Raw genomic sequence first — 26,872 nt, 5'->3', positions numbered from 1 at the left:
GCTGTGCCAAGCTGGCAGGCTCCTCTGGTCACAGATATCCCCACATGTCACTGAAAGCCTTCACAGAGGGCATCCACAGAATCCCAGAGTGGTTTGGGCTGCAAGGGACCTTGAAGATCCTCCAATTCCACCCCCTGCCATGGCAGGGACACCTTCCACTGGCCCAGGACACCTTCCACTGTCCCAGGCTGCTCCCAGCCCCATCCAGCCTGGCCTTGGGCACTGCCAGGGATCCAGGGGCAGCCACAGCTGCTCTGGGCACCCTGTGCCAGGCCCTGCCCACCCTCACAGGGAACAACTCCTCCCCAATATCCCATCCAGCCCTGCCCTCTGGCACTGGGAGCCATTCCCTGTGTCCTGTCCCTCCATCCCCTGTCCCCAGCCCCTCTCCAGCTCTCCTGGAGCCCCTTCAGGCCCTGCCAGGGGCTCTGAGCTGTCCCTGGAGCCTTCTCCTCTCCAGGCTGAACAATCCCCATTCTCAGCCTGGCAGAAAATGTCCTGGGGTTCCCCACAGTTTTCTGGCAGCTCATGGCAAAGCCCTGATGCTGCCTGGGCAGAGGAGCTGGAAAATCCAGAGACAGCAGGAAACAGAAACCATTCCACACACCTTGACACAGGCTGTGCTGAATGAAGTTAGGATAGGAATAAAATTCTTCTGTTTGGATCCTCAGGAAACAATGTCAAAGTGAGGACAGTGAATACATCCAATAATTCAGAAGCTACAATTTAAATGGATTTATTAAAAAATTGATTCAATTTGGCACCTGCAGCAATGGTGCATCCTGGGCACCAGCAGTCCTTGAGAATCCAATCAAAAATATATTTGAAGAAAAATTGATTGAGCTGAATTTATTTTGGAAATCCTGACAATGCCATTTACATTATTCCTCTTTAATGTTTCTATTTCTGCTCTGCCAGATTGAGGGAATAAAGAATTATTCTGCTGAGGCTCAGAGGCTTCGCTTTCACATCATCCCTTTGCACAATCACAGCCCTTGTGGACAGAATAAGTCACTCAATTCTTATTTTTCTCCTAATTTCAAAACTCACTAGACTGGTGAAAGTTCTCCTTTCATTGCAGTGATATTTTTTGAGCCAGACTGTAATTTTTCCCTGCAATCATCTTTCAGCCACAACAGATTGATCCAGTCATTGTCACTTCTGGGCTGGTAATTGAGGGATGTTCCCCTCAGACACCCTCAGGCAATGCTACACCAAGGCAACAGTTTTTTCCAAGAGTTTTTTCCATCAAACTTTGATATGTTTTGTGATCAATGTTGAAAATTCTGAGTAATCATTGGCTTTTGCTGGATTCATCCATTGCTGAAAATCTCTGCCAGCTTTATGCTCAATTTACTTTCAGCAATTCCAAGAGGAAGACGGAGAAGAGTAAAATACAGACTATCACAAGAAAACCCAGGAAGCAAATGGAGGAATGAAGTTCTGAAGGTCTAAGGGACAAATGGAGAGCAGCTGTACATTAGAGACAACAGGCAGCACAAAAGTGGGAATTAATATTCTGAATTAGTAAAAGAGTCCTTGAAAGAGTTTCTGAGTGCCTTCAGAAATGTCCCTCTGTAGCCAGAAATGCACTCCAAGCCATCCCCCTGAAGGAAACAGCTCTTCCATTGATTTTTCAGCTGTTTGTGGAGCTGCTGTTGACTGTTTTTTGTTGATGCTCTTCCCAACAACTGCCACTCATTTATAAGGTAGCAACAATTAAATACTCATTTTTTGGTCCTAATCCAAGTGGAAATTATTTCAATTCAATTGTTTAAAGAGTGCTTTAAAAGACCCAGTATAAACTGTGCATATAATTATCACTGGGAAATAATTTGGACATAATGTCTTGGGCCATGGAGGACAAGAGATCCCAAAAATAAAGACTGGATTGATACACTGAATTGGAGTGATCCTAAAAAAGAGCTTTGGGGATCCAGGTGTCTGCCACTAGAAACCACAGCAGGCCACTAGTGACCCAAAATACTGGACATATTGATCAGTATTTTCATGGAAAATGATGGAAAATATGGAAGATTATGGAAAATTCTTCAGGATTCCACACAAGAACATGAGATGAGGTTTGGTGTCCATAACCAGAGGGAAGCATCAGGACCAGCCTGAAGCAACACCCAAAGGGGCTGTCACCCTTCCTCTCCCCATCTTGCTCCAGGAATACACAAGATTTGGCAGCTCAAACATCACCATCTCTGCTGCTTTCAAACCAGTTCTCAGCCCAACCCCACCAAACAAGATCACCTGACATTAACTAAAGGAACTTTTGCTGATTTTGGGGACAATGACCTGTTCTGACTCATCCCTCATAAGCTGATGGCAATCATGTGTCTGGGCAAGAAGTCTTGGGCATTTGGAAATTCCAAGAGCTGTGGAGCAGTGCCATGTCCCTCCTCAGCAATGTGATACCCTATAAATCCACCTCATGGGGATTTGCAGGAGGTTTAAACCCTCCCCTTCCCCCAGTGTCACCAGGGCAGTGACACCTTCGTGGCATTTCAGTGACATTCAGCTCCTATCAATAATTCAGCTGCTCTAATTGCAGCATCTCAAACACATGATGTGCACAAGGAGTCAGCAGAGTCAGCCTTCCCCCTGATTAACACTTCTAATTGCCTGCTGCCCTGGGATTTTGTTTCCATGTTAGCTGAGAAGGTCAGAATGGGAGCTCAAAGGGAGCAGAGAAATAACACAGAATCAGTGTTGGTGTTCCAGCAGGAGACAGGAAATGAAAAGCTGAATTTTCTATCCTTAATTTTCTATCCTTAATTCACCTGTCTGGGCTCTGTGTGGCCATTCCTGAAGATTCCAGCTGAGCAGAACTTTGGGACAACTCCCACAGCTTTGCTCCACCAAGGGCTGGGATGGGGAAAGCTGCCTGCAAAGCCAACAGCTACAGACCTGCCCACTGCAAACCAGAAAAGAACAGGGATGCAGTGCAAACTGTCCCATTTCCACATGCAAAGTGCTCTGAGGGGGAACAGGAAATCTGTCAAAGGTGATTTGTGATGCCAGTTGTTATGTTCCAGGGGAGAAAGATGTGCTGGCACCACAACTTTGCTGGCTCTGCAAAGGAACAGTGAATTTCCTCTGCTGGACTGGGTTTGATGGCAATACAGATCACCTGTGAGCCACCCAAACGTGGCACTGGTGCCCTCGGCTCTTCTGGAGCTGGAGGAGAAGCTGCAGTGCCAGGAATTCAGCCCTGCCCAGGGTGGCTGGGGGCTCTGAACACTCTGCACACCCCACAGATGATGTGGGAATCCCCTGTGGAAGGATACACACGTGTTCCAGGCACCAAGGGGGAATGGGAAAATCCCTCCTGTAGATCTGCAGGAAATTGTGGTTCTCTGCTTGTTCCCAGTTGTGGGAATTCATTTGGGCACCAACCTTATGAAATGTGAGTCCTGTAAAATGGTTCTCTCTGCCTTTAGAAGCAGCTGAGCACCCCCAGGCTCCCACAAAGCACATCCAGCTCGAGCAGTCTGTGTGAGGAGTGAGGAGGGACAGCAGCCTCTGAGGTCTGTCAGCCACAAAGCAAAAACAAACTGCAAGTTATTAATGGCCTCCTTTGCACTTTTCTTTTGGAAAAGCTTTTCCAGTTTCTTCCTCTGTTCTAACACAGTGACACTGCCAGCACTCTCTGCTTGTGTCCCAAAGGGAAAAAAAACCATATTGAATATGTATTTAATGTGGGATTCTTGGAGCTCCCAAATCAACAGCAACGAGGAGCACAGAAGATGAAGCCACTGAGGATTCCAGGGCTGTGGAAGCCATCCCTGTGACCTCACAGCCCAACAGGCAGGTGGAATTGTTTCCACAAGGCCCTGCATGTTGCCCTGAGGGGAGAGGGGCTCTCCCAGCTCCTCCAGGCAGCTCCCTGAAGCCAAGCTCTGCTCCAAGCTCTTGTTGCTCTGATCTGCCCTCGGGGAGGTGGCACTGCTCACTGCTCACAACTCAAACAAAGGAGCAGTGACACACTGGCAACCTTTTTTTGCCTCTCCAACTCCCCAGGGTTCTTAATTAATCCATATTTTGTAACCACAATTAATTGTTTGCTGCAAGTCTTGGGAATACAGTGGGAAAAGCCACAACTTAATGTGTTTGGAGAAAAAAAGCCTGACTCACAGAAGTGCCAAATCAATTGGATTTCATGAAATTCAGACTTTCCATCTGCTTGTGGTATTGATGTACCTGACTGCCTTGAAGCTGTCTTCCCTCAAAATGGGAATTTGGGTCCCTTTTCTGAGAGCTGACAGAAAAGTGGATCCAGGTGGGGCTGGTCTCTTCTCCCAGCTGACAAGTGAGAGGACAAGAGGAAACAGCCTCAGTCTGTGCCAGAGGACATTGAGATTGGATATCAGGGAACATTTCTCCATGGAAAGGGCTGTTCAGCCCTGGCACAGGGCAAGGATGGCATTCCCTTCCCTGGAGGGATTTAACAGCTGTGTGGATGCAGCACTTGGGGACATGGCTTAGTGGTGGCCTTGGCAGTGCTGGGGGAACAACTGGCCTCAAGGGTCTCTTGAGAGCTTTTCCCCCCTCACCAATTCCACAATTCTAATTCTATTCCATCCCTGCTCTCCACTGGACTTGCAGCCATGCATTCTCACTGCTTCCAAACCTGCACGTTCATCCCTAACTGCTGCTGCTGTGAAACTGCCCATTCCTGACTTGTTGCTGACCCCTGAGCCTCCCTGAAGGTGCTCCTTGAGCAGTTCTGCAATATTCAAATATTAATTCAGATTGCACTGAACAAACTCCTCTGGGAACAAACAGCAAATCAGGATAATCCCCTGCAGCTCCACAACTTCCTTGGTCTCTAACAGGTGCTGTCAAATAAATCCACAGAATAAATCAGCCCCTTTGTAACCATGAGGAAGGATTTTATAACTGCATTTGCTGAGTGGGAGGATATTTTTCTCTCTGCTTTTTTACTGACAGTCAGATAAAATCACACTAATCAAGAGAGACACGAGATGGAGGCCTTGGAGGTGAACTGCTGTTTATACTGAGGGCTCCTAATCCTCCACTCTTTTGAGGACTCTGGTGCTACAGCAAAGAGAACCAAGCTGGTTGGATACAGACCAGTTTTCATTATGGATGGACCAGGAGATGCCAAAAACACTGATGGTGCTTCATAATATTTTCATGCTGAGCACCTTTGCATCAGCAACACTTTATTGTTCTTTCACAGCTTGTCCTTCTCCTGGCAGGGCACTCACAGGGACCTCCAACAAGGGCAACTGCAGGGGTGGAGCTGGTCCCCATAAAGAAAATACCTGTATCTCTATATATCTCTAAATATCACTTTGTATTTTACTGTTATGTTACTGCACTGTAGTTGCAGCAAAATCCATCTTTGCTTTCTTGCCACTTTAAAAAATATTGCCCCTGGATATTTCCTTCCCCATTCTTGCTCCTTTTATTTCTAAAATGTTCAGCAGAATGCACTGTATTTCTTCCCCTGGTCTGGAAAATGGATCAAGGCAATGACACCTACTTAACATACATTTTTCCTCCCCAAAGCTTTGCAGTGAGATGAAGGAAGTGTCAATTCCTTCTGAAGGAGAGCAGCACTGGGACTGACTGCTGGCAGCAGGCAGCCAGGATGCAGACACAGAGCGCTGGGAGATGAGCAGAGAGCAGCTCTGCAAACCTGATTCATTCAGTGAAATGTAAATCCTGCTCCTCTGAGGGGAGAGGAGAAGCTGCTGTGATCCAGGCAGATAAAGTGTGCAGGGCTCCAGGGGGTTTCATTCTTCAGGAGGCAGAGGGGCATGAGAAGGAGGGACTCTGAAGAGAACTCAAAAAGAGAGGGGGGACATGGACTGACTGACAGGAAATGTCACCCCCGTGCCACCACTTGGCATCTTGGGCCATTTTCATGCCAGCAACAGATGTCAGAGAGCAAATGAGTACTGGCAGCTCTGGGATGGTGAGAAAATGGATGTGGGAGTGTGGAAATGCTGACAGCCCAGAGAGATGCAAAGATGCATGGGCCATGTTTAACAGCCTCCACCAAACCCCCTCCTCCTGGGAAGCCCCTGTTTTGTTCCTCCAAGGCTCTGTTCTCTCTGCTCAGCACCAAGCCCTGCTTGTGCTGCCAGGGGCTGTGCACAGCTCAGTTATCATGAATGAAATAAGCTGAGAACAGTTGGGTATTTATAGGCTTAGCAAGCTGGTGCTCCAGAAAATCTAAAAGCTCTTCCAAGTGCCTTTAGCTGCAGAGCAGCACTGATGGTCCCTGCCAGCTTGTGGGGACACTTGGGAAGAAGAGATCATGGAAATATCCCAAGCTTTGTGTTGGGCATCTTCCAGTCTGCAGAGAGTAAACAATAAATTAAAACATTAAGATATGGAAAAAACACAATGGCATGCCCAAGATTTCTGTGGAAATGGATGCACAAGATAAGCTCTGCTTGGTTTTCTGTGGAAGAGCTCACTTCTTCTGTGGAAGAGCCAACAACGTGGTGATGAGTGTGAGATAATTGAGTTGAATATTGCTTAGATATATTGCCAGATGTTCTAACAGTGGCTTATCACTAATGACACCAGCCAGCTTTGAGGAAGTTAAATGTTTCCCAGATAAACCAGTGAATCTCTCCCTATTTCCTGGAGACACACACTGAAAAGGCAGCAGGACCTTGCAAACCAACCATTGCTTCTGTAATTCCAGAGCAGTTCCGGCTCCTGCAGCCCTGGGGACCAAGGTACAAGGGCCAGGAGCCTGTACCAGCCTGAACCTGAGCACTGTGGAGGCTCCACCAAGATAAGATAGTGGCTGGCACCTGCCATGTGCGTGTTTGAGATCCATGTTTTCCATCTGCTGATCCCACCTCCCCAGGACCCACACTCACAGGGCTTGGCACTCAGCTCCTTCCAATCCAAACCTTTCCATGATTCTCTGACAGCAAGGCCTTTCTTGAGGAGTGACAGCATTTTCTATCTCCACTATGAGATATGTCAGAACCAAAAAACCCCAAACCTATCCAAGAGGAGAGGCAGATTCTCATTGGTTTGCTCAGCGTTGAGCGCTAGCTGGGCCAACAAAATCCAGAGGGAAGTGTGGAAAAGAGTTCTCTCAAAGTCAGGAAAGAGGGACAATGTACCTAGAGGGGCTCTGTAACTGGGATTACAGTGCGGCAGGCAAAGAATGATGGAGAAAAAATGAGAATATGAGAACTTACCACAGAGGAAAGGTCCATGTTCACCATCCTCCTGTCATCCAGGTCGACTGGCTGGAGGCCTGCAACGTTGAGCTGGACAGAGGAGGTTCTGTAAACAAAGCTCAGCAGCCAGTCCCCCCTGGAAGCAGAGAAGAGTGGGAATAATCTTGTTGCCCAAGCAATGCCATGAGGAATCAAAGAATTCCAGAACAGTTTGAGTAGGAAGGGACCTTAAAGCTTATCCTGTTCCACCCCCAACATGGGCAGGAGCACCTTCCACTAGATCAGGCTGCTCCAAGCCCTGCCCACCCTGACCTGGAACACTTCCAGTGGGTTACTGCTCAGACCATGAGGACACTGGAAGTGCTGGGAAGCACAGTGATGTCTGGACCAAGACCTGCTGCAGGTCTGTGTGATGTAGCAACCACACAGGAATGACTTGCTGGATTCAGGGCAGACCCCTGGGACACAGGGCTGTAAGTCCTGAATCCTGATCCATGGCTGTCGTGTCTTTACCTGCAGGGAGTTTAAAAATCTGACCCTTCTGTTTATTTCTATGTTTGCTCAGGGTTTGCACATCGACATATTTCATCTTTTTAACGTACTGCTATGTTCTCCAGGCCATAAAGCTGTGAAAGTGATGAGACCTACAACACTGATGTTGGGACATAAATATTGACTGTGAAGCTCCTGGGAGTGCTCCTGATTTATAGGTGCTGTAGAAATACATGGCTTCAGTGACAGAACTAGGAAGGGTTTGTTCCCACTCTAAAGCAGTGCCGTAAGTCACTGTGACAGTTTCAGGGTAGACTCTAGCATGAGGAGAGAAGGAAACACAAAACTCTTCTGAGCTGAACAACAGCATAAAATCTGGGTACCAAAATGCCACTGTACTCTACAGAGCAGATTTAAGTGGGACATGAGTGAGATTTGTGCTCTGTGATGGAAGCAGGTGAAATGCTCCTGGCAAAGGTGCCCATTCCTGACTACTCCCAAATAATCCCCACTAGGAGTTGTGAGTCTATGCAGAGCCCTGCAAAACCTTTACAACACATTCACACCGCTCAGGTGTTGGTTCTTTCAAAAGCTGAGCCAGTCCAACTGATTTGGGTGAGCTTTCCCACTGGGAATTTGCAGCCCTGCTGTTTAAGTGGGAGGGGACAGCTCCAAGAGCTGACAGGGCTCTCACTCACCCTGTCCCCTCATATTCCAAAGCCAAAGGAGAACAAGGACTGAAGCTCAGCAGCTGGGCTCAAATCTGATCTCACAGGAATTCTATTCAGTGTAATTCATCCAACCTAAATAGAGTTACTCCTGAAGTGACAGAATGAGGCCACCCTTTGTGCAAGCAAGAGACCAGAGAAATCAGAATCAGGTGAGGCCTTACCACAAAATGTTTGTATAATCTTTCTCTCTACCTCAATCCTCACAGAAATTCCCAAATCTCTCAATTCCCTCCTCTAGCTGCCCCTCAGGTTGCCTAAATAACCCTCTGGACACACACACACACACACACTGTATTTTATTCCAGCAGCACAGGCAGGCTTAGAAACTGTAAAAATCTTTTTTGTGTCTCTGTGTGTGTGTGTTACAGGAAATGGATACACTGAGCAGTGATACAGTGAAATTTATTTTTGTAGAACACAGACAGGAACAGTATTTTCTGGGTAAACTCAGTTATATGCAATGATTTCTATCATTTATGGTTTCTTGGAGGAACTCACAGCACTCCCAGGCAAGCAGCTTTTCCTTAGGGCACAGGAAGAAACACTGCAAGTGGTGTTTACATCTGGCATCCCTGAAAATCCTGGGATCCAAAGAGGACAAAAGCAACAATTCCCAGCCTAGCTGAGAGATAGGACTGATAACTTGTTGTTTTAACCTTGAATACTTTAAATTAATTTATTTAATTCTTCATTCTAAGTTAAAACACTCTGTTAGAATCACAGTAACACAGCACTTCCCCACCTTCCATGTATGTGTGTAGGCATCCATATGGATGCATGCATGGAAAACACCAGCAGCATTTTCACCTGTCCTTGACCTGAGGGCTCACAGCTTTACAATCTGTCTTGACTTGAAGATTCTTTGTTAATTTTCTTGCCTGGTTATTTCTCAATTTATTTCCCCATGTTCTTAGTCTTCCCCGCTTATTCCTTGGTTTTAATTTCCCCTTATCTAATTGTGCTGGTAAGCAGTGTTCCTGCCACAATTATCTTCCAAGACACAGTCATTAGGTTTGAAGCTGTCACTTGACTACTGAATAGCTTTTCTGAGATTGCTTCAGCTGTTTCAGGCCTCTGAACCTCCCTCCTCTCACTCAGCAGCTCCCATAACTCTGCCCAACAGCTGTCTGCTTTTATTTCTAAAATGTTTTTCAATGTGGTTTTAAAGGGCTGGTATTTGTTTTGTAGGCAATCTTTGTATTCTTTCACATCCTTACTCAATTTGCTACAGCTATTCCAGTTACTCTTCCTTTGCAAGTTAAATATCTTGTTCATGTGGACTATCTTGACCAGAAACTCACTCCAGATATAAAACCCTTCAATTTGCTTGAACTCCTTCCCTTCTATTGTGATTTTCACATATTTTCCCCCATAAGCAGCCCCAAGTGAACTGCATCTTAAAGCTTTTATAGATTCTAATTCCCAATCTTTAAGTCGGCAAACTTAACTGCTGTATTTACAGTCCTTCACACAAAGCTGAGATTTACAGGGCCTTCAGAATACATCAGATTACACACACAAACCCAGGCACTTCAGGCTGTGAGTGGCAGAACTCTGTCCCTCTATGAACACAGGTTTCCAGTGGCACCAAGAGCCAAGAGCTCTGTCAAACAGCTCCAGGTGCCTCCTGAAGCTGCCACCCCAAATGGATCTGAGGCAGAGGCCTGGAGGCACCAGGCTCTGGCACAGCTCAATGTCCTCACCAGCACTCCCAAAGTGCTTGAAAGGGATGAATTCCCCAAACCACTTCCAGGCTAACAAGGCTGGGCACTGAGCTCACACTGACCTGCAGAAGCCATTTATGATCCTGCCTGACACCACTCTGGTGAGAGCTCTCCAGTGCTTGGCTTCTCCTTCCACTGGAGCTCCCAGTAAGACAACGTCTTCAATGATCCCTTGTGAGTCTGTCGAGGTGAAAGCACAACAGTTCGGATTCAGAAGATGGATCAGAAAATATTCTTATGTGAAGTGTGTTCAGATGTGCACAAAAATCATAATTTAGGCGAAAATCAATTTGATTGAAAGATAGAAACAATGGAAAGGAGGATCATAAATAAAACTTTGCATACATCTTAAATGTCCACAATTCACCTGGAGTTAGTAAATGTGAAAAACTGAGATGTTCAGACAGTGCAAAGGACCAAGCACTGGGAAGGAGAAGTGGGCTGGGCTCTGCCCAGAAAGGTGCTGGAAACCCCTGGAAAGGTCTGGAAACCCCTGGAAAGGTCTTTCTGCAGACTCACTGATGTGGGTTTGCACAGAGCTTTGAAACAGGTGAAGGGATCTGAGATCCCACAGAGTGAGCAAATGTTGTCATATGTGAAGCATGAGGAGCTCTTCCCACAGCTGATTCTATGAAAAACATGACCTGAACATGCAAGGGGAAATCCCAAATTGTTAATATTGATTTGGAAGTAGCAACAATGCAGGCACTTGCCAATACCCCGTGAGGATCCATCAAACTGCTTTGATTTCCTTCTGCTGTAACATGAATGCCCAGGGCCTGATTTGCTGAACAGCACTGTTAACTTTTAAGCATAATAAATCTTCCTCACTTACCAAAGAGCTTCAGCTGGGCAATTTCAGGAGGAATAATGATGGAATGAGAAATATTGGGCAGCCCTGCTACTTTCCTAAACTCCTGAACAATATATCAGTATCTTCCATAAATCTTTGTAAAGAGAGATGAAGGCTCTGATGCCACAGCAGTTAAATGGAAGACTCATGAGCAGAACATTCCAAATCCATCCTCAGCACCTGTGGCAGACCAGGCTCCACAGACCTGAGCCAAACCCAACATTTGAGGGAGAGGTTCTGCCTGGGCACTTTTCAAATTTAAATCACTTAGCTTCCTTTCCCTGATGGCAGCAAAGGATTGGAGCTGCCTGCAGTGCCTGCCTCCTTCTTTGCCGTGGAAATCCCATGCCTGACAAATCCAAATGAGCTCTCCTGGAATTGTTTCTTATTGCAGAGCAATTTTTGCACCAATCAAAAAGAGCAAAGAGCAATTCAATTTTGTGAGTGTAATCTGTGAGCAATAAAGCCCTGTTCCCATAATTATGGGCAATGAAAAGGAAGCACAGAGTCTTGCAGGAAGCTTGTCCCAACCAAGGTTCTAAATTCCATGTCTGTGGTGGGAGCCAAGTGAATAAACAAGCAGCTAATTCATCAGGATCCTGAATATTTGGGCAAGGTGTTGGAAGCTTTTGTTTCTCCAGTCCTTTGTCCAGTTTATTGCTTGCTTAGAACAAAAAAAAAAAAAAAAATTTAGCCTTGGCTGAAAAATGTTCATTTTCTTTGAATGTTGACAGGACAGAAACGTGGGAACAGATCACTGGCCTGCAGAGCAGCTGAGGCTCGAGATAAATGAAATCTATTTCACAGTTTGTAAATCTTTTAGATGATGATGAACAATAAAGTCTGTAAAAGCAGTGGAAAAAAATTACTTAATTAACCATTTACCCTCATGGAGAGTGGCTAATGAATAAGGAGTTTTATAAAGGAAAATTTCCAGTCAAGTCCAAGCAGGTGAGAATGGAGTGAGAATGAGAGGCCAAAATTCAAACCTGATTAAGATGATTTCTCCAGAAAAGGTGTGGAAGCAGTCCTGGGAGCTGGGCTTTGCTGTGCCCTAGGGATGGAACTCACTGGGAAAGGGAAAGCACCTCAGCACATCAGCCCTGACTGCAGGGAGAACAGCACTGAATGCAGCCCTGGCTGTGTACAGATGTCCCAGGGCAGAGCATTCCCAGGGCTGAGCACAGCAGGGATCACAGCCCAGTGGGATAATGGCCACATGAGCTGTGATCAGTCCCAAACACCCAGTGTGTGACACCTCACCCCTGTCACACACAGCTGGGTCTCAAGGTTTGGTCTCTGGTGGTAACAGCTATTATCAATTTGCATTAGTTTGCTAATTGCTGAGTATTTACTGAAAGACATGGGAATCACGATGAAGAAATCAGAGCAATGATCCTCCCACGTGTCTCTGATGGTCACTGACTCCAGCTCCTGCCATAATGGCATTTTCTGGAAACCTGCTTGTCCTGGGGTGACGTTATGATGCTTGTATCCCCATTCATCTGTTCTGTGCCTTTAAGACCGACTCTGAAGAGTGGAAGTTTTGTTTGGGTTTCTCTTATCAGGGACACAGAGACGAGCAGTACATAGGGCTGTTCTTCACTTCTTGCTTTCAGCTTGCTTTGCTTGCTCCCTTTTCTGTTCTCACTTCTGCTCTGCTTTGGCCTCTGCTTATTAGCTAGTTTAGCTAAACAGTCCACATTCCTTCCTGGACTGTTTCTCCTCTCCTGTTTCTGTGACCATCTCGAACCTGCTCCAGACTGGGACCTGGGAACACCGAGGGTTTGCACCGTTTGGCTGCAGCAGCTGCCCCAGCGCCGGAGGGACTGAGAACAGAGCAACCACCCCCGAAAGAGACTTTCTGATTTTGTCATCTTTCTCAGAGCGGTGTCATCTGGTATTGTTCATTTTGTGTGCTGGGGGGTGCTGTGCCTGAAATAAACAGGTTCTTTCCACCTCTCTCCAAGGAATTTTTTCCGAACCGGTTGGGGGGAGGGGCCGTGTGGGTTTTGCCTTCTGGAGGGGCCCTCCTTTGCAGATTCTTTAACAAATTTGCCCTAAACCAGGACACTGCTGAGCTCTGGCTCCCGGAGTGAAGTACCTCAAGGTTGTTCCATTGCTTTGCAGAGAAGCATCTGAACAGAATCTGTGCTCCTGCCATGGAGTTTCACTGGCCAATCCATCATTAGCTCTCTGGCCTCAGAAATGCCAGTGCCATCTGGATGCAGAGCCTGCATGACGAGGCCGTGTGTTCCTTTCGTGTGAGCCATCCAAGTCCAAACCCAAATCAGTCTCAGCTGTCCCAGGTCCCAGCTCTGCTCCTTCTGTGGCTTGCTCTGGAATGTGCCTGTGAGAACGCCTTGGCAATCTGTGCTGAACATGCTGCTTTTCATCTCACAAACAGCTCAGCTTGCAGAATTCAATTAAGGAGCTGAAAAATCAGTGTATGGTGGGAGCTGCTCTGATACATCACCACAGTACTTGGATTTCTTTGCAGTGGCAGCCAACCTTCCAGACCCCTAAGGATTTCCTCCCTAAGCTATGGGCTCGTGTCATTCCAGAGCCTGCAGACTGAAATAAAAACCTGGAAATTCCTCAGCCCTTGGCATTCTCAGGACACAAAATGTGTAGATCTAGGGCCAGATTAGGATCTGGGTTCTGGCTCTGGTGTAACTCACTAAGGATTATTCTGGATTTGATTATATTTATTTTGAGAACAGAATTCCTGTATTTGAAGACTTCTATCTTAAATCAGAAGTGAAGTTCTGGCACACAGCTGTCAGTCCTGACCTTCTCCATCCTCACTTGACTCTGTTCCCACCTTCTTGGACTTCACTGGACATTTTCCTTTATAAAATTCCCTAGTTATGATTTATTGTGAAGTAAGTGGTTAATGAGTTAAATTGCAACGTGGGGGGAAGGCAGGCTGCACACACTCACTGCTGACTCAACTCCAAGATACAATTTTCATCAACTGATCATAATGATTTTACTCTTTTTTTTTTTTCTAAATTAAAAATAGAAATCTATTAATAAACAGAACCACAATGGGTAATAAATTGGCAGATGGTTTTATACTTGACTTTGGGGGAAAATTACCATGAAAATAGCAGATGACAGTGGCATTTCAGAGACTTAAATGGAAGGCAGGACTCAGGGAATCAGATACAAGAGCTGCAGAGAGCTCCCAAGAAAGGCAAAGCATCCTCTGCTGGGATCAGGCAGTGCAGGGGCAGCTCCAGACTGATCACAAATGTCACATTGCTGTTCACAGACCAAAATGCCCCACTGAAACCCCTCAAGTGAATACAGTGGATTTTTTTCTGCTTGACTGGGGGAAATGACAGAAGAATTTGGCTTCAAAGGCATTAAAACCTTGGGTTTTTGGTTTGTTTTTTTTTTTTTGTTTTTTTTTTTTTTTTTGTTTTGTTTTGTTTTGTTTTGTTTTGTTCCTATCCTAAAAGAGCTAAGCTGTATTCTTCCTGTTGGAAGAAAAATTTCTCCACTAGGAGTAAGGAAAACAAAAGAAAAAATGGTTAGAAGGTGAATGTTACCTTTTTCCTGAGCCATTTCCTGCAGGCAGAAGTAAATGACTCTGGCACCCAGGCTGAAGCCAATCAGTGTGACAGGTCTCTGGCCCTGAGAAAGAAGGAGAGGAAAAAATGCCACCAAATGGTGTTTTCTCTGGAAGGAGATCAGGCTGGAGATCCCTGAGAGCCTGAGACACAGAGCACCTGCTGGTGCATCACCTTTGAAATAGTGGAGCAGTTTAGTTGGTTTCAAAGGGATCAGGTCTCCCCAAAGTTATGCCCAGTTCAGTATGGAGAATGCTACATATTTGTATTTTGTATTTTTGATCTTTAGAAAATCAACTGAAAACAATCTAGTGATAACAAGTTACAACAAAGGGGATGTTTCAAACAGAACCAAAACAGACACTGCCCTTGGTTTGAAATTTCCAAATGAAAACCTTATTCAAGGAACAAAATTTTCCTAGAAATGTTTTCAATACACAGAAGAAGAAGCTGCAATACAAAACTACTGACCACTTCCAGATTTCAGGCTGAGTGACAGCAGCATGTGATGGTTATAAAAGATGAGGTGTCTTTTAAGCTTTAAGCTTTTATTTTGAACAGCCTAATAAGATTTTCTGTAAGATTAAAGGGAGCCTAATCCCAACATCAATGAAAAATTGTCTTTGTAATATCCAGGGAGCAGGTGTGCAATGGACACCCCAGACATCTCATGAACTGGTTTTAGACTCTCCAGCATACTGGAATGTGTGTTTCCACAACAGCAAGTGCTTAACAGGCAGGAACAAATGCCCCATAGCAAAAGAAAGGGCTTGTATGAAATAAAGTTTATTGAATTTTCTAGGATTGGGTTTTTATGAGAAATCAAGTTTGCTCCTCCTCTGCTGTTCCACCTTGCTGGGAAACACAGCTCTGGGGCCATGGCTTGCCACAGGCTCCTCTGTGATCAGCAGTGACTGGTGTGAGACAAACACATGGCAGAAAACACCAGCTCTGGCCCAGCAAATGATGGCAGGCTCCTGGGGGGCAGAAATGCCTTTTTTTGAGCATTTTCAGAGAAACTTCTGTTACTTCTGTCAGGTACCAGCCTGTTCCCCTTCTCTGCAGGCAAAGCCACAGAGCCACTGGGCATTGGCCGCCACCCACTTTTCTCTCAGGTAGTTTTGCAGGAGCCTCTTAATGATCCATAAATATTTTTAACACTTTGTATTCTGCTTTTCTTTTCACCCATCCTCACCTCCTGCTCTCTGACTTCCACCAGGTGAGTGGGCCTGGCTGTGTTGTGACATGGTTAAGCCAGGGCTCATTTATGACCTGGATCTCTTCTTCCTCATTGAAAAAAGCTTTAGCTTAAATGGAACAAATCTCAGCAGGATTTCTCTGATCCACTAGGGATCTCCTCCTTTTCCCCAGTAAGCCAAATATCTGCTGGTCACCTTCATGCAGCACTCTCTGTGTTTTTGTTTTATTAATTTTTGTCCCATTAGAAAGATGCCATTTAACCAGCATGACTGTAGAACTTCACCTCCCTGGGCCAGACCCTGTGGAGAGCCTGGTTCAAACATGGCTGAAAGAAAGAGGCCATGAAGGTATACAGCTGATGGAAAAGTAAAAGGCAGCTGTAAAGCAGCAGTTCCCAGGCTTGATTCTGTAAATAATTAGGTTCTCAAGCACAGTTTTATAAACAACAAGATTCTCAGAAAGTCTTCTCATAACAGGTAAACATTCTGTCCTTGGCTGCTCTGGGAACAGATATGAAGGTTTTGAGAACTTTTCATATCATGGTGAGAAGACAAATCTTGGTTTCAATAAACAAACCACAGGTATTGTAAACAAAAGGAGGGGTTAGAGTCTTCTCTGTAGCCTATGGTGAGCTTGAATTTTGCAATATGCATGAAGTTAATTAACACTGTTATAAAAGGTGGCTGATTTGATCAATAAATTGGAGTCGATGCTGATCAACAAAGATGGGTCGTCTCCCTTCGCTTTCAACAAGTCCCTTCCAGCTGTTACTCCTGGATAATTGTGGCCACTCACCTGCTGTCTGCTGAGCAGGATGTGTGCAAGGTGCTTGCCCACCTCAGCAGAGCGATGCAGGCACACTCCCCAGGGGTTGTCAATGACACTGGCAACAGTCAGGAGTGATGCTGGCCAAGTCAAGGCTGTCACAATCCCTGCAACACACAGAGGTTCCTTAGAAAACATCAAAAGCAAGAGAGTTCACTGAAATTAAAGGCTAAGCTAGGAGCTTATGTCATTTCCAGCTCTTCTTTCTTAATAGCTGTGCTGAGAAATGCTCTGATGGACTAAAGATAAGAAAGAATTTGATGTTCTGCCACAGGGGGAATGTGTGCAACCCACGTGTTGGGCTGTTTCTGTAGAGCAGTAAATGTGTAATAATAGAGGGAAATGAACAGTCCCAGGTGAAGGAAGGTGTTTCCAGCTGTAACTTTAACAGAATGATGCAATGTCATGGTGGCTCAGCAGTCCAGGAAAGCACAGCTAAATTACAGGTGTGGCAGAGGAGGTTCTCAGGTCAATTCTGCCTCCTCCAAAACATTCCTTCTTTAGGAAAGCTCCTTTAACACTGAAACTGCACAAGAGTTACTCAAGCACATCTGACAGGATTTAGTTTCTTACCTGACAAGACAGTGAATTTTAGGGCTTCTTGAGCCATCATGTTGACAAAGCCATTCAGCAGGGAATCCAAGGCGTTGCCAAGCTCCATCAAGTACTTGGATTCCCAGGCCAGGCAGTACTGCTCACTCGAGTGCAGCATGCTGCTCCACGGGGCCGTGAAGCTCCCTGGGAAAGGTTGCAAAGATGGAATTCATGTTGGGAGAGAACACAATGGCAAGAGGAGCCCAACAGAGGACCAGAACAAAACCTGCAGGACACTGGAATATTCTAGCAATGCTATTAATGACAGATCAACACTGAAGGGCAGAGCAGAACTGTCATCTTAATTAATTAAAAGCCTTCCCACACTGTTTCTTCCCCAAACAATGCAGGCTGAGGCAGCTGCTGATCCAAGTGTTACAAGATCCCCACCATGGTCTGTCTTATTTGGGGACACGTTGACTTGCAACTACTTGCAGCTCCAAAACCACAAGGTGGCAAATTCCATAAAACTCCTGTCCTCAGTCCCTCTGTTTGAAGGAGTGTGTACACAGACAGACACTGCTGTAAGGAGGAAAATGGATGACAACCCTAGTTTTGTTCTTTAAAACATTCTCACAGATTGCTAGTTATGGAAGAAGAATGTGTGTCATCTGGAACTCCCTTTTACAGGCAAACAGACACAAAATGTTCCTGGAGGGACACACTTGCCTCTCTGACCCTGCCTGGGAGCCTCCAGCTCTGAGCATTTGGACCTCTGGCAAGTGAAGAGAGAAGCCAAAGCACAGCACTGCCAAGTGAGAAGTTCCCTGTGACACCAAGCTGTAGCCTGGCAAGTGACAGGGTGAGGCACCCTTCTGCATTAATGATATCCAGAGTTAATTATGGTGCTTCTCAATAAACTGGCAGCTGTTCAGTCAGCTGAAGCTGAGCACATTAGCAGACAGGTGACATATTTTATATGACAAGCTGCACTGGAAAACAAAGCACTACAGACCTTTCAAGGTTTCCCCTGTAAGTCACCTCCAGAGTGCTGTGCTTAACAGGATTTACTTGACAGAACTTTCTTGCCAATAAACCTCATTAGCTGGCAGATATGGAGAGAGCCAAACCACACTATTTTCTCTTAATTCCTGGTGGATAAACATAAGGTCTCAGAGATACTTTGTACTAGTGCTGGCAATCATCTTCCAGACAGATCTTTTCTGGCAAAACCATTCAAAAGTTCCTATCAGAAACAATCCTGCTATGGCTGCTCCCAGTCCTGCTACCACCACCAACATACTGTCCTCTTTTTTTTCCCTCTGTTTGCCTGAGATTGCAGATTCAGTTGTAAAGACTTATAATGAGAATTGATGTGGGACAGTTATCATGCCATGGAAATGTGGGGCAGACGTGGTGCTTTGTGAGCACAAACACAGCCTGGAGCAGGACACAGCCACAGCTCTTGGAGCTCCTCTCAGCTTCTCATCATGCTCTTACCATATTTGCCAGTGCACAGCCATCCAGTGATTGCTATGGTGATGTGGAGCTGCTTCCCTTCTGTAAGTGGGAGGAATTCAAACTCTTCTATGGCTCCCACACGTTTCTTCATTTTGTATCCTACACAGAGCCAGGAAGAAACACACGGCTCAGAGATGGCACAGAAAGGACACCCTCTGCTAACAGTAGGAGTTGGTTAAGAAATTAATTGGGTAATCTGGAGAGGGTTTTTTTCCTTTCCAAAACCCTCAGTCAGCCCATGCATTACTTATAGCATAGTAAGGAGCCAACATGATCTTTCTGAGCTTGTGTGATCTGAGGGAATCCAGCAGAAGGGGTTTTTTTTGCTGTAACAGCTGCTTTTCTCCATGGCAGCATCTTTCTCACCCAAAGCAGGAAGTTTTCATTTCCTTCATTAACCACACACCAAATATTCCTTCCCTATTTGGTCACCAGGGGCTACACAGTACCTTAATCAGCACTGAGACAAAAATCTCATGGATTACACCTCAAATCGCTTCCCTCACTCTGCAGAGAGCTCAGTGGGGTCATTAACTGTGCTTGCAGACATGATCCTGTGGCCCAGTGGCTGAGAATGGTGTGGTCACTCCCTCACCAGTAAGACCAGCTCCTGCTGCTCCAAAAAGGGATGCCATGACAGCAATCCCAGCAGTGGATCCCAAAGCAGCTGCTCCAGCACTCCCGATGATGGTGGCAGCTCCCGCAGCAACCAGAGGGGCAGCCAGGCCTCCTGTCAGACCTGAGGATGCAGCAAGAGATATCACCAAACTATTATCCCTTAAAAACCCAAGGTAGGCATTCCCCTGTGCTGGGAGAGTGCTGCTGCTGCTGCTGGAAGAGCTTTTTGCATGTCCAATAAAGAGGCTTTCTGAGACCCTCCCCAGGCCCTGATTCTCTGCCCAAATTCTTTGACTGACTTCAGATAAATGAAGAATAATTTCAAAGTCAAAGGAAAACTTTGGGGTGAGCTGTGCTCTGTTTGCTCAGGAAACATTGATCTAATCTCACACTCTTGATTTCAGAGTTGAAGATCTGATCCTCTTAAAACATGACAGCAAAAAAGGAGAAAACATTTTTAAGGGGTGACAACCTCAGTTTAATACTTCCCCCAGCTAGTAAAGCTACACTGGGATAACTTTTCCAGCTAACTCTTTCATGTTTATTTTTGTGGGGCTGAAAATACTTTTCTTGGAGTCAGACCCCTCTCTGTCCCTGGGCTGTGTCCCCAGAATGCCAAGGGCAGCCTCACCAATCACTGTTCCACCCCCAACAGTTGCCAGACCGATCAGCAGGTATCTCTTCAGCTTTTTCCTTTTTTCCTTCTTTTTTCTTGAGACTTCTGCAGTTCTGTGGGGGGATTAAAAGTACAAAAACTAAGGGAAAATTCCAATGCTGCATCAGAATCTGCTTTTATTCTCTTCAGTGTAACTTCCCTCCCAGGAGCAGTAAAAAGGAACATGCAGGTGTGGACTGTGACAGCACACTGAGATTTATGAGCATGGATTTAGAGATTTAAATTCAATGGATTAAATGGACCACAGATTTAAATTGAAACAATTTAATTGCTGACAAAAGCCAACAGATATTACTTACTCAGAAAACCCTTCCTAATAGGGCTGAAGCTTGTGAAAAAAAAAAGAAAGAAACAAAAAGTCAAAAGCATTTCATTAACTATATGCTGCCTAAGTGTCTAAAAAACCACAAGAAAGCTAAGAAGAAACAGGGAAAAGTATTTGAAATAAAAGGCAATAGGGGTAATTTGTACTAACAAACATCTTCTGTTTTGCAAAAGATGTGTTTACTACAAACTGCTTTCTAATTGCACATCACAATATAATAATATAATAGGAATTAAACACAGTCATCAGTGTGCATTTAAGCTGTATTTTAACAAGCTTATCAGAAAGAGGTAAATAAACCAAAAAGGAACAAATACCAGTTATTAGCCACTACTTTTGATTTCTCTCCAGTGTCTTTGTTTTCTCTCTTACAAGAAGTGCTTCCATTTCAGAGGAAAGTGGGAGAAACAGAGGATACTGGAATAAGTTGTTTCAAGAGGAAGGTTCCTTCTGGCCTGTTTACACAGCAGTTAATCCAGGCCTTGAAATGTGACATTTATCTTGCTTCCAAACTTGGATATTTTCCCTGTTAATCCTAGCCTAATTTTGGATTTTCATGATCCATATAATTGCCTAATCTTTCCTGGAACCCCCTAAGCACACTGTAATTTTGATTAAGACAATTTTACATGAGTCCCAAACAATATGCAGCTTTGTGAGGCGCAGCAGGAGGGGAATGGAGCTCAGTGGGTGAAATGCCTGAGTCACTGCACTCACTGGCAGAACTCCTATGGACCTGCACGTCATGGAGGCTTTGTCTCCACAGAGCCCCTCCAAAAAACCATTGCTCACACCTTATGCAGCTGCAAACATGGTGTCTGCAGAGAGAATCACAGAATCACAAGGTTGGACGAGACCTTCAAGATCATCGAGTCCAACCCATTCCCTGACACCTCAACTAAACCCTGGCACCCAGTGCCACACCCAGTCTTTTTTAAAACACATCCAGAGATGGTAATGCCACCACCTCCTTGGGCAGACCATTCCAATATTTTATCACTCTTTGTGTGAAAAACTTTCTCCTAATATCCAACCTATATTTCCCTGACACAGCTTGAGGCTGTGTCCTCTGCTTCTGTCAGTGCTGCCTGGAGAAAGAGACTGACATCCACCTGACTACAACCACCTTTCAGGGAGCTGTAGAGAGTGATAAGGTCTCCTTATCCTGAGTCTCCTTTTCTCCAGGCTGAGCACCCCCAGCTCCCTCAGTTGTTCCTCACAGGGTTTTTGTTCCAAGCCCCTCTCCAGCCTCGTTGCCTCCTCTGGATGTGTCTCAACATCCTTCCCAAACTGAGGGCCCAGAACTGGACACAGTGCTCAAGGTGTGCCCTCACCAGTGCCAAGTAGAGGGGCAGAATGAGCTCCCTGCTCCTGCTGGCCACACCAATCCTGATCCAGGCCAGGAGCCACTGGCCTTCTTGGCCACCAGGGCACACTGCTGGCTCATGCTCAGCTGGTTGTCAAGCAGTGTGACCGTGTTGGCAGGGGTCTGAGGATGAGGGAAGAGATGAGGATCTGACTCCATGTTTCAGAAGGCTGATTTATTATTTTATGATATATATTATATTAAAACTATACTAAAAGAATAGAAGAGAGGATTTCATCAGAAGGCTGGCTAAGAATAGAAAAAGAAAGAATGATAACAAAAGCTTTGTCTCAGACAGAGAGTCTGAGCCAGCTGACTGTGATTGGCCATTAATTAGAAACAACCACATGAGACCAATCCCAGATGCACCTGTTGCATTCCACAGCAGCAGATAACCATTGTTTACATTTTGTTCCTGAGGCCTCTCAGCCTCTCAGGAGGAAAAACCCTAAGGAAAGGATTTTTCAGAAAATATCATGGCTACAAAGCAGTACCCCCAAGTCCCTTTATGCCTGGGCACTGTCCAGTCACACCATCCCCAGCCCAGAGCATTGCTGGGGGTTATTGTGGCCAAAATGCAGAACTGAGCACTTGGATTTATTAAACTTCATCCTGTTAAGACTCAGCCTAATCATTCCAGGTCTCCCTGCAGAGCCCTCCTACCTTCCAATTGATGGACACACGCTCCCAGCTTAGTGTCATCTGCAGATTTACTAATGAAAGGCTCAATCCCCTCATCCATGTGGTCAATAAAAATATTGAACAGAGCTGGCCCCAGCACAGAGCCCTGAGGGACACCACTGGTGCCTGGCTGCCAGCTGGATGCAGCACCATCCCCACCACCCTCTGGGCTGGCCATCCAGCCAGTTCTGAGCCCAGCACAGAGTGCTCCTGTCCCAGCCCTGGGCTGCAGCTTTCCCAGGAGTGTGCTGTGGCAGACACTGCCAAAGGCCTTGCTGGAGTCCAGACAGACACATCCACAGCCTTTCCTGCATCCACCAGGTGGTCACCTGGTCATAAAAGGAGACCAGGCAGGTCAAACACAACCTACCCCTCCTAAACCCCTGCTGGCTAGCTCTGATACCCTGGCCATCCTGTAGATGCTACATGATGACACTCAGTATAAACTGCTCTATTATCTCGCCAGGTACTGAGAGCAACACCTCTGCAATTTCTGCACAGCCACAGCTACTTCTACAGCCCCACAGACAAAGCAGGATTTGGCTATCAGAGAATCATGGAATCACTGAGGTTGGAAAAGATCTCCAGCACCATCAAGTCCAAGCTGTGTCCAATGCCTGCCCTGTCACCCAGCCCAGAGCACTGAGTGCTATGTCCAGTTGTTCCTTGGACACCTACAGGGATGGGGGCTCCACCACCTCCATGGGAAGCCCCTTCCAATGCCTAACAGCCCTTTCCATGAAGAAATTCCTCCTGATTTCACCTGAACCTCCTCTGGCACAGCCTGAGGCCATTTCCTCTCATCCTTTCCAAATGCTCTACTTAGTGCCTTAGTCACCAGTCTGAATGCTTGGCTTTGGATAAAATCGCTCCTGGAGTTCTTTATACGAGTGCTGCAGCCAGGCTGTTCATACCTAAGCTGGCAATACCCAGCAATTTCTGTTCTACATGAGCTTCATCAGCTTTCACAGTCACTGCAGTGTGTCTCAGGCTGACAATAATGACAAGAGAGCTGGAACATGCCTAACTTGGAGTCAGTTGGAATAATGAGCAGTTTGAGTTATGTGGGGACAAAGAGAGTGGCAGCTAAATCCTGCCTGCTGATGCAGTAAATAAAAGGAGAAGTTCTGCCTGTCACTGCTTCCTAATGGCTCCTCCATTACCATTATCACTGGATTACCAGGCTGCTTTTATCCACTCTGGTAATTAACTGCTGCTTCTGGTATTTCTCTACCCTCACTGAGCTCAGATGTGCAGCTTCTAGCCTGAATCACAAATTATATTCAGAGAGATTGTTATGGGGAATTTCAGGTGATTTTCCAATAAGGAAAGGTGCAGGAGCACACATCAGCAAGTGAATGTTGTGATGTTTTCCAGTTTCTTACAGAACTGTGTACAAAAGAAAGGTTCTCACCTGCAGGTCAGAGCACACTTGGTTTAACTAACACAGTTTAACTATTTTGAGCATTATTCTTTAGAGCATTGTACATTTAATCTCATAGGTTCTGGGCCTCAATCCAACATATCCACAGCAGCAAAGGCAGGAGCAAACCTCCTGTTAACAAATATCAGTAAAAACACCTGTGCAGGAGCTGCCAAACCCCTGGCTGGTTATTTCTGTTCCAAAACCTCTTGCTGGTCAAAGCTGGAAGCATCCCAAGCACATAATGGTATCCCCAGCCCCAAAATCTGTGAGGTCAAGGTGGTGACAGGTTTATATTTTGCTCCCTTTCCCCACTGACTCCTGACTTCAAACCAAAGAAAGGGTCATCAGCTCCCCACAAACCTCAGCCTTGTTTAAGCACAGCAACAAAACTGTGTTCACACTGTGGTCTTGGGCCCCTCTCACCATAGGGATTTTTCTTTTCTTTTTATCCAGTAGATATTTACTCCCATGGCTGCAATTTGTGCAGAGGACAAGCCAGGAATCCCACAGCAGACACACAGGAAGCCCACAGGGCTGGCAGCAGGGTTTGAAATCCACACTGTTCTTTCACTGTTATCAGACACAGCTTAAAGGCCCAGCACTGAGTCTGCTTGCACAAACTACAGCAAAACAGTCCCCATTAATACCAACCCTTGCTCCTGCACACCAAATGTTTAGAAGTCCACGATCTTTGAGATTATTCTGACTTTCCCTTTTTACAGTGTGCTATAAAGTTAAGCATTATTTAAACACAGCTCTTACTGGAAGATACCCATCACATGCTGGACCCCATGGTAATCATCTGACCATGGCAAGGGTGTTGATTAAAGACTTTATTAGCATTCAGGGTAATCTCATAACCTGTTTGCTGAGTTGACAGATGAAAATATTTCCCTTGAAAGTCCACTACAGACATGTTTACTGCCTTAAATATTGCTAAACTGTCATACAATTCCTGCCTGATGAGAGGAATATAAAGATACTACATTTCTTATAGATATCAAGAATTATAAATACTAATTCTATGTTAATAACTAGAATTCTATGTTAATAAATAGAATTATGAGCCAGGTCTGTACATATCTGAAGATTCAGCCTGTTGCCTTCAGAAATCTCCCTTCAATAGGAGTTACCCAGCTGTCTCTTAAAGATGCTTAAAGAAACAATGAACAGCTAAGGATCTAACCTAATTATCTGTAGGAACTTCATTCTGCAAGAGGCAGTTCTAGCTGAAGGATATTGGGCCAAGAGACAACAAGATCTGTGTGATCTATTTATACTAAATCTACAGTCTCTGAGAAGCAACTGGAAAGAGGAAAGGAGGCAGCCCAGAGCAGAACAGCCTTCACCAGTGTGCAAGGCCAGATCTCAGCTCTGATTTTAAGAATGCTGAGCTTTTCTTCTTGTCAGTGCTGTGAGGGCTCTGCAACCCCAATCAAGCCATAAATGATTACAGTAAAAGCCATGTGGGGAATAATCAGAGACTGGACTTAGGCACAAGTAATTACTGCTAAGTTTTTGAGCACTGGCAGTGTTTCTGATCCCATATCAACCCAAATGTTCTTACTCTGACTCTTCCTCTTTTTGTTCCTTCAGGCTCTCAAGCAGAGACTCCTCCAGGACTTCCAGATCTTCCAAGGGAATTCTCAGCAGCCAGCTGACACGGCAGATCAACACCCTGGCTCGAGCATCATAGGATCCTTGAGGAGAGAAAAGCCCAGGAAATCAGCCTGATCAGTCTGATGCCACAGTTTAGTTAAGGAGCAGAGTACTCAAGGAATGTGTCACAGAGCAGCTGCTTCCCCCAGGCCCTCCTTTTCTTCCAGGAACATGAGAAGAGACTGATAAATGGAAAATCCTTCTTCCCTGCAAACAGAGCCACCACACCAGGTAATGCCTCTGTGGCAGGAAAAGGATCTCAGATCCTTTGGTCTCCATCCTCTGGGGTAGAGGCCTGCTGGCAATTTTGCAACAGGGAAATGCTGCAGCAGGACCACTGCTAACTGGAAATATCAAACATGTCTGTGTGGGTAACTGGGTACAGCTCACCTCAACTGGCATTTTGTAAAAATGCAAAAAAATCCATGCAAAAGCTTTGTCCTCTCCTTTGGTGGCAGCAAGAAGCACTCAGGAGTGTAAAGCTACACTCTAGCTCCCCCAGCAGCACCACGGACAAATGTTTGCTTTTACACTCCCTGCCAGAGATGCACAATGCACTCAGACAACAGCAGAAAACTGTTGTTATCTGTTATACTCAATACTCCTGGTTTTGTAAGCAGATGTTCTTCAAGAAAAGACATCTTGGAAGAAAAAAATGTCTTAAATGCTATAGATTTTAAATTATTTGTGCCAACTCTTGCTTTTTTAATGTGTTTCTCTCAGCAGCATCTACTGCTTCCTGATGTTTGGCGTTTATAAAGGGTTCTTGGTGCACTCTGGGATGGAAATTTTTCTCAAGGTGGGTGAAGATACCAGCAAGACCCAATTACAAAGAATGTTCGTGATACCCACTGCACGTAGATCAAACAGGGCATTGGGCAATCTATGAGGGTTGTTTATTTATTACCATCATTACCAAGATACCAAATCAATGCCATAGCTTTAAATGACACCCTTGGTCAGGTTTGTGCGTAGTTGAGAAACGAGGACAGGATTTATCTTCACTCCTTCCCGAAATGCGGCACGTCCTGCAAGGCCAGGCAGGGGGAACGAGCCCCCTTCTCTTTTCTGTCTGCTGACACTGCTGGGTCCTTCCTCACCAGCCTGGTGGGAAGGCAGCAAGGCTTGGAAAGAGATTGCTCCTACATTCCAGCTTCACAAAATAAGCAGTTTTGCAATAACTGACTTGTCAATTTTCCATTAAAAATAAAGCAAGAACAAAACTTGTTTTGTTCTGCAGTGCAACAGGGTATCAGCAACCAGTGAGTTCTTTCCTGTGAGGACATGTTAAAACACAGAGATTTAAAAAATGCAAGTAGTGATAGAATCCAGGCTTCTTTTAGAAATGAACATTCTGTTCAGCAGACAGTCTTTATTTCATTAATTTTATCAGACTAATCCATGTAATGGATTGCAAGCCAGAGAATTGTTTTATGTGTAATATAATATATGAGAAAAATCACATTTATTTATAAT

The 26,872-nt window shown here is 45.4% G+C and overlaps 1 protein-coding gene and 1 long non-coding RNA gene across 3 annotated transcripts in view; one reads left to right on the top strand and one right to left on the bottom strand.

The window, feature by feature from the left end:
* TMCO4 (transmembrane and coiled-coil domains 4) overlaps window positions 1-26,872 on the bottom strand; it is a 37,512-nt gene that overhangs the window by 5,228 nt on the left and 5,412 nt on the right. The window contains exons 4-12 of the mRNA XM_054294469.1: window positions 25,305-25,437; window positions 19,895-19,992; window positions 19,241-19,384; window positions 18,625-18,744; window positions 17,164-17,328; window positions 16,561-16,697; window positions 14,545-14,629; window positions 10,197-10,314; window positions 7,206-7,323 (exon numbers count right to left, since the gene is read on the bottom strand). Of these exons, the coding sequence (XP_054150444.1) occupies window positions 7,206-7,323; window positions 10,197-10,314; window positions 14,545-14,629; window positions 16,561-16,697; window positions 17,164-17,328; window positions 18,625-18,744; window positions 19,241-19,384; window positions 19,895-19,992; window positions 25,305-25,437 (1,118 nt within the window). The remainder of the gene's footprint in view (window positions 1-7,205; window positions 7,324-10,196; window positions 10,315-14,544; window positions 14,630-16,560; window positions 16,698-17,163; window positions 17,329-18,624; window positions 18,745-19,240; window positions 19,385-19,894; window positions 19,993-25,304; window positions 25,438-26,872) is intronic.
* Window positions 1-26,872, top strand: part of LOC128949606 (uncharacterized) — a 39,344-nt gene that overhangs the window by 8,064 nt on the left and 4,408 nt on the right. For both annotated transcript variants that reach the window (XR_008484221.1, XR_008484220.1), the window contains 2 exons: window positions 25,334-25,627; window positions 26,123-26,195. This is a non-coding gene — a long non-coding RNA (uncharacterized LOC128949606). The remainder of the gene's footprint in view (window positions 1-25,333; window positions 25,628-26,122; window positions 26,196-26,872) is intronic.

Source organism: Melozone crissalis, unplaced genomic scaffold (genome assembly GCF_028551555.1).
Source record: "Melozone crissalis strain CALT ecotype California unplaced genomic scaffold, PUWL_Pcris_2 ptg000251l_1, whole genome shotgun sequence".
Lineage (NCBI taxonomy): Eukaryota > Metazoa > Chordata > Aves > Passeriformes > Passerellidae > Melozone > Melozone crissalis.
This window is presented reverse-complemented; position numbering and strand designations above follow the sequence as displayed.